This window comes from Leptodactylus fuscus, chromosome 1 (genome assembly GCF_031893055.1).
Source record: "Leptodactylus fuscus isolate aLepFus1 chromosome 1, aLepFus1.hap2, whole genome shotgun sequence".
In the NCBI taxonomy this organism is placed as follows: Eukaryota; Metazoa; Chordata; class Amphibia; order Anura; family Leptodactylidae; genus Leptodactylus; species Leptodactylus fuscus.
Window position 1 is genome coordinate 248,266,324 of NC_134265.1, and position 15,312 is coordinate 248,281,635.

At 38.5% G+C, this 15,312-nt stretch overlaps 1 protein-coding gene across 1 annotated transcript in view; it reads left to right on the forward strand.

Annotated features, from left to right (window-relative positions):
* PDLIM5 (PDZ and LIM domain 5) overlaps positions 1-9,062 on the forward strand; it is a 94,892-nt gene extending 85,830 nt beyond the window's left edge. The window contains exons 6-9 of the mRNA XM_075285967.1: positions 3,938-3,955; positions 4,667-4,839; positions 6,277-6,310; positions 7,005-9,062. Coding sequence (XP_075142068.1) covers positions 3,938-3,955; positions 4,667-4,839; positions 6,277-6,310; positions 7,005-7,098 — 319 coding nt within the window. The 3' untranslated portion in view covers positions 7,099-9,062. The remainder of the gene's footprint in view (positions 1-3,937; positions 3,956-4,666; positions 4,840-6,276; positions 6,311-7,004) is intronic.
* Positions 9,063-15,312: the final 6,250 nt, after the last annotated feature.

The following is a 15,312-nucleotide window of genomic DNA, read 5'->3' on the forward strand; positions in this document are numbered from 1 at the left end:
ATCCTACTATCCATTCCTATCCTATCCTACTAATATATAATCCTACTAATATTATAAATCCTATCCTATCCTAATAAATGTGAAAGTTTGGATGTTTGTTCCTCAATCACGAAAAAACGGTTGAACGGATTTGCATGACATTTGCCATATACATAGATAGGAACCCTGATTAAAACATAGGCTACTTTTTATCCTGTTAAATGACGTCACTACACGACTGCAGTGAAGGAATTTAGGTTCAGACAACACTAAAGGACCTGTGATGACGTCATCATAGGTCCTTGAGCCATTCTTAGATAGGATAATGCTAGGCAGTGGGTGGAGCTACATGCTATTTTGTGGGCGGAGCTATATAGGATGAAACTGAACAGTGTGAAAGCTGAAGAAAATGGAGTCTCATAGAAGATCAGGAGACTGCAGAACATTCAGGTTGTGTGTGGGCAAGAGGACTATATTGGGGGTAGAATTTCAGTGAGCACTACAGGGAATGTGTTGTTCTGCCTCTGATGGGGGAGTGGGGAGAACTTTGGCACATTTCAGCAACATCAGTAAAGCCCTTTGTAACACAGAAGCTTCTCAGACAGTCACATAACCAATCCCCTGTAATCACAATTGCCCGATGTAGCAGAGTTTAGGTAGCGCTGTAGCACAGCTAAGTAGGCTCTCCATATGCAAACTTGTACAAACAGCTGGGTATCCTATGCATATGCAGCGATGTAGCAGAGCCGAGACACGGAAGCAGGCTGATCGAACTGAGGCAAATTTCTGCAACATCCGTTCAGCCATTTCCAACACAGAAGCTGCTCAGACACTGACATAAGAACACCCCTCTAATCCAAATGGCCATATGTAGCAGAACTTAGGCAGCGCTGTAGCACAGCCGAGTACACTCTCCAAATGCAGAGATGTTCACACAACTGAGTATGCTGCACATATGCAGCGATGTAGCAGAGCCGAGACGCAGGAGCAGGTTGATCATCCACAACAGCAATTGGCTAAATATAAGCGGCTCAGCGCCAACACCAACCCGCAGACGAAGTCGCGGGCAGATGCTAGTGTGCAGTGCTTGTACTTCTCCCTACTGCTTAATCCATTCCTGGCTTTGGCTCACAAAACTTCAGCAAAATCTGCTACAAAAAAACTCAGCCTTTACAAAATGTGTGGCCTTCAAAACATTTCACCTTTTGCAGTGGTACTTCTTGTAAGTAAACACACGTAGAAGTAGGCTTTTCTAGTCCTACCTCTTTTGTTCTCCTGCTCATAGCCATCTTTGAAATATATTATTGCCCTTTCGCTGCGTAAGCACCTGCCCTCTGTCTTCAACGAGATCCAAATCCCATGTATGTACTGTACGCATTGGTTCGGGCCGAGTTGTAAGCTCACGTACAGGCCGAGAGTACAGCACATGCTCTGGATCTCACTGAAGACAATAGCAGATGCTTACGCAGCGAAGAGGATGACGCATACAACTAATCTACATGAAAGGGTCGTGAAGTAAGGGGGCATTCACATGGTGTTTTCTGACGTGGTATCCGTGCAGAAAAGAGAGCCTCCCATTGACTTCAATGGGTTCCTTTTTTCTGTGCGGAATTTCGCGTCAGATCCCACACATGGAAACTCCGTGTGAGTGCCCCTTTAGGATCCGTTCACATGGAGGAAAATGGTGAGGAATTTGGTGTGGAATTTCAGCGCAGAAAAGAAAGCTTCCCATTGAAAAAGGAATCGGTTGAAGTCAATGGGAGGTTTTTTTTTTTTTTTTAGCGCTGAAATTTCACACCAAATTCCTCACCATTTTCTTCCGTGTGAATGGACCCTAAAGGGCCGGGGGAGGCATTCGCAGTATGATGCTGCTGTGCTTGAAGCACGGGGGAACACACACTGAGCTTTAAGAAAAAAAAAAATTGAAGCAAACAATATACTGTATTTCAAGAACAGAGTTAGGACTGAAATAGCATTTCTAAAGGCTATTCCAATGTGTGCTTACTTAAAAAAACAAAATATCTAATGATAGACTCCCTTTGAGGTTTGTTGCAGCAGTTTGTCAAGTTAAACTTTGCTACATCAGTACCACACCTTTGAACTAGCTTACAAACACATAGCGAATTGTAGGTGTTTTACAAGGAGATTTATTTTGGGTAGGGTAATATAGCTGATGACTTCACTCATTGCAGTGTAAAAAGCTGTGGCATCTCTGTAACAGACAGAATGTTGTGAATGTAAATATCTGTGGCATGCCTAGACTATGCTGTGGATTGCTTACACTGTAAGTGATCGGGGTATTTAAGAGCCCATTCTTCTACATTGTACTTTGCAAACAAAGTTATGCAACCAATATGCAGTGTTTCTTCTAGCTGCAAGTTTAGCGTGTATTTATCTTGATGGCAGTATTAATGAGATCATGCCACCTTCTGGGCTAGCCAAATGTTATATTTCGAGCTTTGGCAATCCTTGGGCAAGGGTGGGCTGCTTGTCCTTGACCTTGCCAGGCCTTCTGTCACATATGGTTGGGAAAATACCTGAGATTTCCATTTTGTGGCGAGGGTCAGTGCTCTGCATCCTTGTGTGCGCTTTTTTTTTTTTTTTTTTTTTTAGTAGCACCTGGTTAATAGAAAGCACATTCTTTAGCTTTTGAAACCTAAAATATGCCATTCATGAGACTACATACTACGAGAAACATTCCTTCAAGACCTGACTGGTTAACCTTTGAAAATGACAAGCCCACATGAGGAATATAACTGTAGGCAACATGCCAAGCACGCCACTCTGTGTGTCACAGGACCACAAAATGTACAGGAATAGGACCTGTCCTTAGTTCTGCTTCAAGCTCCATACATGGGACCATGAGCATACACTGTTGTGTGTATGGGACCATAGAAATCAATTGGTCAGTGTGCTAGCCTTGAAAAACACAGCTAGCACAAACACAGCTAGCACACTGACCATGAACACTGTCATGTGCATGAGGCCTTAGGGTGTGAATGAGTATATGTGCCTATGTCTGTAACAGTATATAAACCTGACTTCAAGGCCAATGATATTTATCCATCAGCTGCTTATTTTTATCATCCAGCTTTCCAACTGTAATGATCATTTCTCTGAATAATACTATAACTGCAGACTGCAAATATATATATTAAAATAAAGTATATTGTGCCATCTACTGACGAAAACCGAATTTTCAAGTGAAGTTCTCCTTTGGCTTTCTAATCCACGACTGTACAATCTGACCTCTGTCTTGCATTTTCCGTTGGCTGCTATTGGACAGCATTGCTTATTACCTGAGGTAGAGTGCTTTAAAAACATCCAAAAAATATTAATAAATATAAAAACATAGACTCAAAATATGACTTTGGAAAAGTACCCACATAAGTCTGATCAGGCTATATTCACACTGAGAGGTCTGAATGTGATTTTAGTAACTTTTTCCGCAAATAATGCAGTATAAACTTAGACGAAACTGCAAGATGTGAATACAGCCTAACGTCATTCTTGACAACTGTTGGCCCCTAATTTGGCCCACGTCTCCTTTGGCCCATACTAGTCCCTTTTTGTGGGGACATAAAAGGATGCTCTTTCATTTGTAACACACAGTATAGTGCCCCCTAGACAATGTAATGTCTGCTTGTGGCCCATCCACACAGTATATTGCCACTCTGTAAAATAATATTATTATTATTATTATTATTATTAACACTCTCCTTACTCCATTCCCCTGTAGCAGATCATTAGGCTAAATTCTTACCTGCATCCTCAGGATACACTATTGGGTGCCTTTGTAAAGTCAACCACTTGGCCACCGATTTCAGCCTTGTAATTCCTTGAATAACTAACTCAATGTGCTAACCAGTTATTGAATATAGAACTCTTATTTCTATTCTTATTTCTAATTTCTATTCTTCTCTCTTTATTCTTTTTCTTTCTCTTCTCTACATCTCAGAAAAACTCCACCTAAACGGTATGAAAACCACAATACTGAAAATATAAGCTGATATTGTAGACCAGCTATTCCTAAATGTGGGTCTGGGGTCAGGTCTGAACAGAAGGTTTACACTTGGGCTGAGTTTATAATGTTAATGCCAATAAAATGATGCTCGTCTCTAGAGCTTTTCATAGGTAGTAGGTCTAGCTCAGCCTGGTTCCAAACTAGCATTGTAGTGTCCATTGTTCTGATCCATTAACCCTTCCAGTTCCCCTTGGTATCCAGTAATTTAAAAAAAAAAAGAAAGAAAGGTCTTCACTCTCCTAGCCTTCCGTGTACTTTTAAATTATTTTTGATTTTAAATGAAAAACACCCGTATATACGTATACACCTTTCAATGTCAAGAGTAATGGGTGAATGTAAATTGCATCCAGCCTTCATGTTTAGAACCTACTGTAACTAGATGCTTGACATTGAATCATTCAGTACTAGCCAGCACTGCCATCTAGTGGTCACAGTGTTACATTCCTACATTTCTTCAAGTCAATTGTATTAGACCTCTGAACTAGAATTAGACTCTAATGAACCGGTAAACTTTATTTATTTTTTTTTTTAATTGTTTTCCTGTGTGGTATTTCACAGTTGCTAAAAGATAAAATGAATTTGCTCTAAAAGGATAGTAGGGAAGATGGATATCTAGAAATATCTCATACTTTTTTTTTTTTCTTTTGTCTATCCTTTACATAGCCCTCCTCGCCAACACATTGTGGATATTGAGACAAACTTCCATCATACTCCCACTTTTAGTGATGCTAGCAAGAAGCGTCTTGTAGACAACACAGAAGACTGGCATCCACGCACCGGTACCACCCAGTCACGATCCTTCCGTATTCTTGCTCAGATGACTGGAACAGAAAACCGTAAGTTAGAGTTTAGAATTGGTGTGGAGGTTAATGGGATGGTCCAGTTTCAGAAATGTTATTTTTTGCATAATGAAAAGCTATACAATTGTCTTACAATATACTTTCTACATCAGTTCCTCACGGTTTGCGGTTATTCACGCTACTTACTCATAGGGGATAAACATCAGTCCATGGTCATGTGATGAGCACACAGGTACCATTTGTCACATGACCATGGACTAATTTTTATCCACTGAGAAGAAGCAGAATAAATGACAGCCAGCGGAGATCTAGAAAACTATAAGGCTCCATTCTCTCAGAGTAACGCGCCGCTCATTTAGACACGTAAACACTTGTCAGAGTGAGGCGCTTCAAAACAGATCCCATTGACTTCAAATCTTTGCAACCCATTGATTTCAATGTGTAACGCGCATGAGCCGACACACGTTGAAGTAAATGGGATCTGTTTTGAAGCGCCTCACTCTGACACGTGTTTACGTGTCTAAATGAGCGGCGCGTTACTCCGTGAGAATGGAGCCTAAGGAATTGATACAGAAAGTAAGACTAGGTTCACACCTGTGCCTGATCTCCTCTCAGGAATTCCATTATCAATTGGAATCCCATTATAGTCTAACAGATAACTGATTTTTTTTTAAGTGGATTAGGTTTCCGTTCCCCAAGCAGACCCAGTGAACGGAAGCCACTTAGATTATTCTTGGCTTACTTGATGTTGGGTTTTTCTGTCCGCTTGAAAAGTCTGACATCTTTACTTGCGGACAGTGAAGGAATTGCACGGAGTGCAAAAGAACGCACCCGATGCCCATTTAAACAAATGACAGGTGTCACGGACACAGCTAGTGTCCGCTCCTAATGTCCGTGCCAGATTTTGAGCGGACACTAGGAGTGGACACTACCTGTCGGACACAGACGGTAGTGTGAACACCCCCTAACACCTCAAAATTCCAGTGGTAACTGTGCAGTTCTTCACTTCATCTGTGATGGCACGGTATGGAGATTGCATACCTGCTACTACCTTTACACAATTCAGCAGAATGCTGGAGGTCCCATTGGTGGGTAACTCCTTTATACTGCAGAGTAGGAGAAATCCTATTACTTGGTTGAAGGGCAATTTATTATTTAAGACAGGAAGTTGTGGCAGAGTAAGCTCATTCTGAAGGATTGATCAGGATGACGATTATTTTTTTTCTAAACAGATATTACGGTATTATAATAAACAATGCTGCTTTTGCCAAACTTTTTTTTTTTTTAAACTTTAAAAAATGAGTTAAAAAAAAGTTTTGTTTTTTTTTTGACACTGCACCACTTTTATCAAGTGACTGTGCATGAGCTACAATCCCAGATATAACCTATAGATGAGTGACACTGTTTCTGTGACCTTTACTTCTTTATTATCATTTGATGTTCTAGTCTTACACTTCCTTTTTTACCTTTTAGTGACAGAGCCAGAACCTGAAAATGTGAAAAGCAAGTAAGTTCGGTTTTTTTTCTCCATTTTTGTGTTCTCTCAGTATGTGTATACAGGATTTGTTCATCCTTTCTAATGTTTGTTTGTGCTGAAAAGTACACATGTACTGCAGCTTAGTCCTTGGTTGTATGTGGCAGCTTTATTCTGTGTGGAGTCATCAGTGTATGCTTCTTTGTTCCTGTTATTCATTGTATATCTGTATATTGCGTTGTGTCCTTACTCTTGTCAGCAATGCTTTTATGATTATTATGTTTGTAATTGTAAATTCTTAGATACATTTGACTTTTTGTGGAGTGGTTAACTACTTGATGACTTTTTTTAGTGTAAGTAAAAGCGTAACTCTTATCTCATATATTGTTGTCTAACACAGGTTTGTTCAGCTTTTGTTGTGTCTTATACTGAAGTATAGAAATCTTTTTCAGTTTGGTCATTTGTATTATGTGGCAACTCTTTTCGGTATGACGTATAAGTGCATGCTTGTTTATTCTTGTACTACGGTATATACTGTAGTTTATCTGGTTTTTGTGGAAATTCTACTTGTACGTCTCTGCTTTTTTAATATATTTGTTTCTCTATGTAACTTACTTGGTGGTCTTATATATCGCATGTGGTATAGAATAAATTTCCATACTTTGATGCCAAAAAACAACTATTGTTTTATTCTCTTGTCTTTTTTCTGTCTTTTCTATCTCTGTAGGGAAAAAGTTCCTGTTCATGTCATTAGTCCAAAGTATACAAAATTACGTGACTGGCACCATGGGGTTTCAGCCCGTGTCCTAAATGTGCAGTGATCCTCTACATTTTCACATAGATTTCCTGCCTTTTCTAACTTTTTTTTGTGGCTTTTCTTTTCGATGCTGCTTTGAAAGAGAAACATTTTGTGTTCTCTCCTTTTTATTTATTTTTTTTTGTATTTGCTGCATGAAGGCATACAATTTAGTTTCCAATAACTATTGTTGAAATAAGCTGAAAAAATGAGTGAAGTATTTTCTAATATAGTAAAAGGCTTTCTAGTCTCTCAATATTTACTTACCGTATACCAGATGTAGCAGAGCTTACTTTATTAGGTTTAACTACAGTATAATGGCCCTACAGGGGTTATCCTAACTTGACGGCCTCTTCTTTGAAGACTGCGGAAACGCCTGTGGATGTCTGCTGTGGGAGATGTGTAGTGCCCACGCAAATAAATGGGAGACTTTATAGTTTATACTGGCATCGAATCTGACAGGGTGACAGGTGTTCTTTGCAGTGGCTCTGCACTCTTGTCATAGATGACCCAAAGCCAAATACTGTATATTGATGGTTCTCATAGTTGGCCCCACGTTGCGGAAATGCAGCTTTTGTTGTTGCCAATTTTGCTACGGTTTTCTGAGCCAAAGCAAGGAGTCGATTGAGCAAAAGGTAAAAGTATCATTATTTCATATATATATATCCCATTCCTTTTGTAACCATTCTTGGCTTTGGCTCAAAAAACTGCAACAAAAAAAGCTGTGTTTCCGCAACGTGGGGCCTTAGCCTTAAAGTTAGGCTTTTTGTGGCAGGTTTTGATGCAGTTTAGGACTAGATATTGAAGAGAGACTTAATCCTTTCCTTAATGTGTACTTCTAAAATCTGCATCAAAAGGTGCCATAAAAGCTTCTAGTATCTTTCCAGCCTTAACAAAATATTCAGCTCTGCCATATCTGTTATTAATTTGCACAGGATCCATTGACTGGACGTCTATATATTTGGTTTGTGAACTATTGTCAGAAGTAATAGTATCTAAGAATGAGATATGCATGTTTACTGACAGGATGGTACAAGGGGAAGAAATAGTAATTGGTGAATTGCATGTGTTGCTTGAGAAAATAACACTCGGCTATTGATAGGTTTCCGTCAAGAACGAAGCTTCTACTGTTAGGCCACATTCACACGACAATATACAAAATTAACGCTCAGTTTATTCATTGCCATTTTTTCATGGGTCCCTCATAGACTTCAGTCTATTGAGCCATCCATGAAAACAGACAAAGGAAACTTTCTAATTTTTGACAATCTATCAAAAAAGTAAATGGGTAGACACATTGAAATCAATGTGTTCCAGAAACTGCTGCTTTTGACTTTCGTGTGAATATGGCCTTGCTCTTGAAATTTCCCATAGAGCTTTCAGGCTGTGATGTTAATACTGATTCATAATCGTTGTCTGTGGACGTGACGGATAATAAAAGAATGTATTGGAAGTTTTCAGGACTTGTTAAGTTGGCTCTAGATTTTCTGAAAATGTGAAGTGATTGATGTGATTATCTATATTGTTTGTAGAGGAATCCAAGTGAGTTGTATTACTAGTATGCATGGTTTTACAGTTATGTTTTGCCTTAGGTCTTTTCAGACAACTTTTGACAGGTAAATAGGAAATTAGCTTGTGGGTATTTATATGTAATGGTTGATATGTGCATGGACTTAACCTGTAGCTTGGAACTGAATTGTGTTATTTTGCCAAAATAAATATTAGTTGCATTTGTACATATCTGTGATCCTACAGACAGCTCAGGCTGGGATTAGTAAAGTGTCGTCTTTGTCTCAAAACGATTTGGTGCTATCAAATAACTTTTATGATTTCCATACGTGACAGAACAGCTAGCACAAGATGTCACATGATTGGACTGTGATCTTTACAGTAAACCTTTTAAGTTGTTCTACTCTTCGCTTGTACATCTTGATGTAATATAATGTATTATATTTTTGTCTGTTATTAAATAAAATGTATTTCCTGTTTTCTGTGTGTAAAATCTTATTGAGTAGTAGATGCATAATAGTGGAAGCAAGTTCTGTCATTCATCTCATGTTGCTAGAAATTTGGGTCTAATAACAAAGTAGAAGACCTGGTTCCTTGATGATGCCTGACAATTTCTACAGTTATAGTTAAATTTACATTGGCTTCCTGGAATTATATATATATATATATATATATATATATATATATATATATATATATATATATATTTATTTATTTATTTATTTTTACATCCCATAAAAAAACTCTTTCTTTGGCCAAGCCACCGTAGTCTAACAAATCTGTTATACTTTACACCAGATAGCTGTCAGGAAAGACTTTTTTTTTTTTTTTTTTTTTATAAATTTCCCCCATCTCGGCACTCCTTACCTGATTCTTTCCCTGTGGGCTTTTTTATGTATACTGCATCCATATCCCTGTAGTTCACCATCCTCTCTGGTTGAGATCAGACAAATTCTTGATTTTAAGATTTCTCTTTTTCTCCGCTTAGCTCTCGGTCTCATGATGCCTCAACACAGCATCACATGGGCATCTAGACATGGTACCATCCCTGCAAACAGAGGAACAGTGTGCTTACTTATCTCTCAGTATTCCCCTAAATAATCTAAGAGATCATACATATATAGCTGGGAGACTGTACTGTCACCTTGTTCATTATAACTTTGTGACAGGAACCTCTTAAGTTGATAGAAATTTGTGTCTTCCCTGTGGAGATCCTGTGTGAATTACACAGGTTGGATTTTGAGTGGCATTGAGGTACAGTGTCTTGAAATCCACCTCTCCCATCTGTAATCTGCAGTTTGATACTGTCACTTAGTAATACGTCTTCCAGCAGCAATTTCATTCACTTTCATTCAGTAGTTGTGCAATTTATGACTATGATCATTTCTGTTTTTATATAAAGCTGCAGCATTGTCTTTTCAGGTTAAAATAATATGGAAGCCTTGTGCTAAGGCTAAACAGTGACTTACAGTTTTGCAACACAACATTGCAGTGTTGCACTACTACATCATACCTAATGATAGTAAATGTGGTTGCATTGCAATTTGCAAGTCAACACACTCAAGTCGACAGAAATCCAAACCTGCTGAATATTTGTGTTGCCACATCCATCATTTTGTGTGACTGGCAGCACACTATCTGCAGTCTTAATTTCTTATGGCCACAAGTCACCATGCGGTCCTATTGTTAACCAATATACATATATAATTGTCTCCCATGTCTACTATATTAAACCTTTCCGGTTAAAAAAAGATTTAAAGAAGCCCATCACACCACTGCAAATTAAGATTCTTTAATTATTGTTGTAAAAAGGTGCATTTATGTCATTAAGGCTAAGGCTCCACGTAGACCGACACAGCTAAAAAGCACTGCGGGAAACCGTGCGGCAGAAATCATTGCAGTTTATTCCACATCACTTTTCACAGAAAGGACACAGTTTTCCTCTACAGACCTTTTGCTTCATTTATATCTATACTGAAAACGCCATCATTTCCGTAGATGCAATTGACATGCTGCAATTTTAAAAAATGCTAATATTTATTTTTAAATTGCAGCATTTACTCTGTGTGGGGCCCCAGCCTAGGAGATTTTTTTCCCCCGCTTTGTAAATCATGACTGAGTTGAGAATAACTAGCTGCAAATGCCAACCATCGGGTCGGGACATAAAACAAAAGGCAACTCCCATATAGGGAAATTGGAACTATCTGAACAGTGAGCCACATGGTTTTCATACCTACATAGTTAGTGTAACTAAATGTGCTATACTGCGGAAGCACTGAAACTAAAGGGGCTGTCCCTTGAAAAGCATCCTATCTATACTGCTAGTTTATGTGGATTTAAGACTTTTCCTAAATACATTGCTTTATCAAAACTGTTTTGTTTGGTCGCTATCTTAATTTATTCACTTCATTGTTGATACTGCATTTCTATGGCCACTGGGCTTATCTGCTCAGTTCCCAAGTGACTAGCTGCCTGCTTTCAGGGGGGGAGGGAGGGACTGACAAACAACGGAGCTTCTCAGATAGGGGAGGGGGAGGTGAGAGCTCTGGGATTACTTTGCTGTCTTTTTTCAGCTTTTCCACTTATCAGCCGGTGTAATTGAATTTGGCTGATAAGGGCTGAGATAAGGAGTCCATTACCTCTGTATGTAATGCAAGCTGACTCAAATCCAGCTCTGCTACATCAGTTTCCACATCAGCTTCATACTGTGGTAATGCATAGCAGATAGCAGAGCAAGTGAAACCTCGCCCACCAATGTGCCAAGAAATCCAGGAAGTGAACAGAGCACAGAGCCTTCGGGCTGCAGAACAAGAGTTATGGGAATACCCCTTTAACACTGTAGCCTTGCAACGCTGGAGTCCTGGGTTCATATCCTGCCAAGGACGACATCTGCAAGGAGTTTGTATGTTCTCACGGTGTTTGCATGGGTTTCTTCCCACACTCCAAAGATACTGGTAGGAGAAAAAAAACAAAAACAAAAACAAATAAAACCGCTATACTGTTTCCATATCTCTGCAGTTCATGTAGCTAATTTAATTACATAGTTTTCCTAACTGTAAATTAAATGTACTACATGTACTGTAGAGATATGAAACAGTACTGTGTAGCACATTTACTTGCATTGTTTCCCTAACTGTAGAGATATGCATATAGTATAGCACATCTAGTTACCATATCTCTACAGTTAGGGAAACAATGTAACAGAATAGCACATTTTGTTACATTGTTTCTGTTTCCACACATATCTCTTGTTTCAGTTGGAGTTAAAGAAATCGGTTTGCATAGAACTGCCTTGGTGTTCATGACTTTTGGGCATGTATTCCTGTCTTGACTAAGATTTGCCAAGGAGATAATATAGAAATTATACTGTCATATCAGATGCGTATAACATTTTTTACATTGTACATGTAAGGATAAGTGAACCAAACAAGAGAAGAGAAGCACTCAAAATATTGACCATGATAATAGCAACATTTTATGAGACATGGTTAAAACACATATAAAATACGGAAGGACAAGATAGAAACAAATGTTACAAAACAGGTGTCAGCAAAAATTACAAAGGATGTGCTGACAATGCAAATACTAACATTATGCATGGGTCATTATATTATGACAGTGTACAAAATCAGTAATCCACACAGGAGAACAACAACATTAATGGGTATATAGTAAAGCTAAATAGAAAATACATCTAAATTCTGTCTCTACCCCCGGACGAAGGCTTAAGCGTTGAAATGCGTGTTGGGTGGTGCCAGCAGGAAGAGGCTCTGAGAACCCTATTACATCTTCACATAGGTGCATCAAGTAAAATTTTTGTTTCTATGCTTTGATACCATTACATGGGTTTACTACATAGACGTGATTTAGATGTATTTGCTATTTTAGTTTTAATATATACCCATTAATGTTGTTGTTGTCCTGACTGTTATTGTGTAATGCTCTAATACTGACCCATGTACAACGCTAACATTTGCACTGTCAGCATAATTTTGCATGTTTTGATATCGCTTATATGGGTCCATTGCATACATGGGATCTAGATGCAGTTGGTCAGCTTTTCTGTATACTGATCAATGTTGTTATTCCCCGTGTGGATTACAGATTACGTCATTTTTACTGACACCTGTTTTGTACCGTTTGTCTCTATCTTGTCTTTCCGTATTTTATATGTGTTTTAACCATGTGTCTAATAAAATTTTGCTATTAGCATGGTCAATATTTTGAGGGCTTCTCTTCTCTCATGTCATTATTTTATCATTGATTGGGTTGGAGGAGCACATATTTGTAGGGCATTTCATATTCTTAATGAGAGACAACACTGTTTGGAGAACTTCTTTAGTCTCCTTTTCATTATTAGTGCTATGTACTTGCTTTTTTTTGTTCTATGTAAGGCTATGTGCACACTGGACATTGCTGATTAGCAGCTGCATTTACAGCAACAACAAAGTAGATAAGGTTTTAACAACTCTCATCCCCATGCTTTGCAAAAAATCCCTGATGTAAATTGACCTGTGATGCCGATCCTAAATCTACAGCTAGTGTGTCTGTTTTTGTTGCTAGTTTCCACAGTGATTTTCCTTTTGTAGTGAATAAGGTGACATCTTTGGAAAAACACACAGCAATTATTCTATGAATTCAAGTGTCAAGTTAAAGTTAGCTATATCTGTGGCCTATAATTTATAACCTTAGCAATTTTTGTTTTAAATTCATCAAATACATGGACCCTGGGTGTATACAGATCACAGATAAATGATAATAAGAAGTGTTGCTTTGCACTGGTAAATTACTTTTTTCTGGAAATAACTAAAGAACTATTTTTTCCTAGGGAACGCAAAGTTATAAATGGAGAGATCAGGTAACCGGTGAAATAAAACAAATTTTTTCACAGACTAATTTCTAACCACACTGATAAATATGACTGAGCACATCACCATTGTGTTACCATCAGGTCACCTAATAATATAATTTTTTCTAAACCCATATGAGAAGACAAACAATATTTTCCCATGTAATTTGTTGTTGCATTTGGTTATTTCGAAGGATTTGTCCAGTTTTAGACTAATATTGAGTGATAAATATCGTTAGTATTATGCAACGTTCTACAATTTCCGAATATACTTTCTGTATCAATTCCTCAGTTTTCTAGATCTCTGCTTGTCGCCATTCATTCTACTTACTCCCAGCGGGTGCAAATCAGTCCATGTCATGTGATGAACACACAGCTCGTTACAGTCCCAGAACAGTAATCAGACCTCTGCCTGGTTAATCACATGACCATGGACTGTATATCTCGATTAGTGAGGGTAACTTGAAAGCAACCAAAGGCTGGGTTCACATCAGCACAAGCTCTTCATTCGGGGATTCTGTTCCCCTCTCTGCTTGAAAAATGCAGACAGAAAAGCGCTGCAAGCAGCGCTTATCTCTCCGCATTTTACACCCTTTTTGAGCAGAATCCAGCTGGACCCCATTAGTCTATGGTGTCCGTGGGTAACAGCTTTTTTTAAAATGGATTTTAAATAGATCCCCCAATGGAAACCTAAACGCAGATGTGAACCTAGCCATAGAGTGAGATTGCGCCTTAGCAGTATACTGAAGTGCTACTAAGGCGCAGTACTGAAATACAATGGCATGATCTTTCTCAGGCAATGGAAATAAGAATATTTTCATAGAAAATTCACACAGGATATTAGTATTCTTAGATAATGTTTACATTGATTTTATAAACCGTAGAAAACATGTAGGACATACTGCATAGCAGTTCTGGGTAAATAAGTTCAGAGTTTTATGTTTAGAGGTAAGTTTAAAGAGGACTTATTTATGTTCTCTTAACATTGGTGGTATATACCACTGGAAAGCTGTCAGTGTGCTATATTCAGTGCACTGTCTACTTTACTAGTGTGTGCCCCAGTTGCAGAGATTTTGGTGCCGTTAGTTTCAGCACATATATCACTGTATTGTCAGAGGGTCCAGCCTTTCAGCATAGAGTAGTGATGAAATGCCATCTGGTTGGTATACATCCATAGCCTTGTACTGTCATTTCTCACGACCTGTTGATGACGCAGAGCTGTAAGGCTGGCCCCTTAGACAATGCAGTGATATCCATGCCAAAAATAACCGTATATAACACCGCCAATGTTGGAGGTCATGAAAGGTCCTCTTTAAGGCTATTGTCCTGTTTAGGGCTTCTATATAAAATATATGGTGGGATATATACATTAAATGGATGCCTTGCAGTGGTATTTAGTTGTAAAAAGAAAAGTATGTTTATCAACACATGCTTTTATATACATCCAATAATGTATGGTTGTTTTTCTAGATAGTATAGTCTATTAAGCTGTTCTGTCCTCTGACACATATCATGATTCAGAGGCCAAAAGGACACTTTGACTAATATAGAAACACAAAACAAAAGCACTGCACGGCACCTTGTGCATTACCTTTTACAGTAATTCCACAAATAATTCAATACAAATCAGTAATCACCTTCTGGAGCTGTGAACTAGTCACAGAACCTTTGGCCTCAATAAATAAACCAGGGTAACCAGCAGCAAGCAGATCATAACCGCTTAATCACGTTCAGAAATTGCAAAAAATGAGGACCAATCCAGCCAAGTTATCTAGTAAGTATAAAGTGGACAAACAGATCCGCACTTACCAACCGTGGTCTTGTCAAATTTTTTTATTAAAGCCTTTCACACAACACGTTTCGAAACCGGAAACTGGTTTC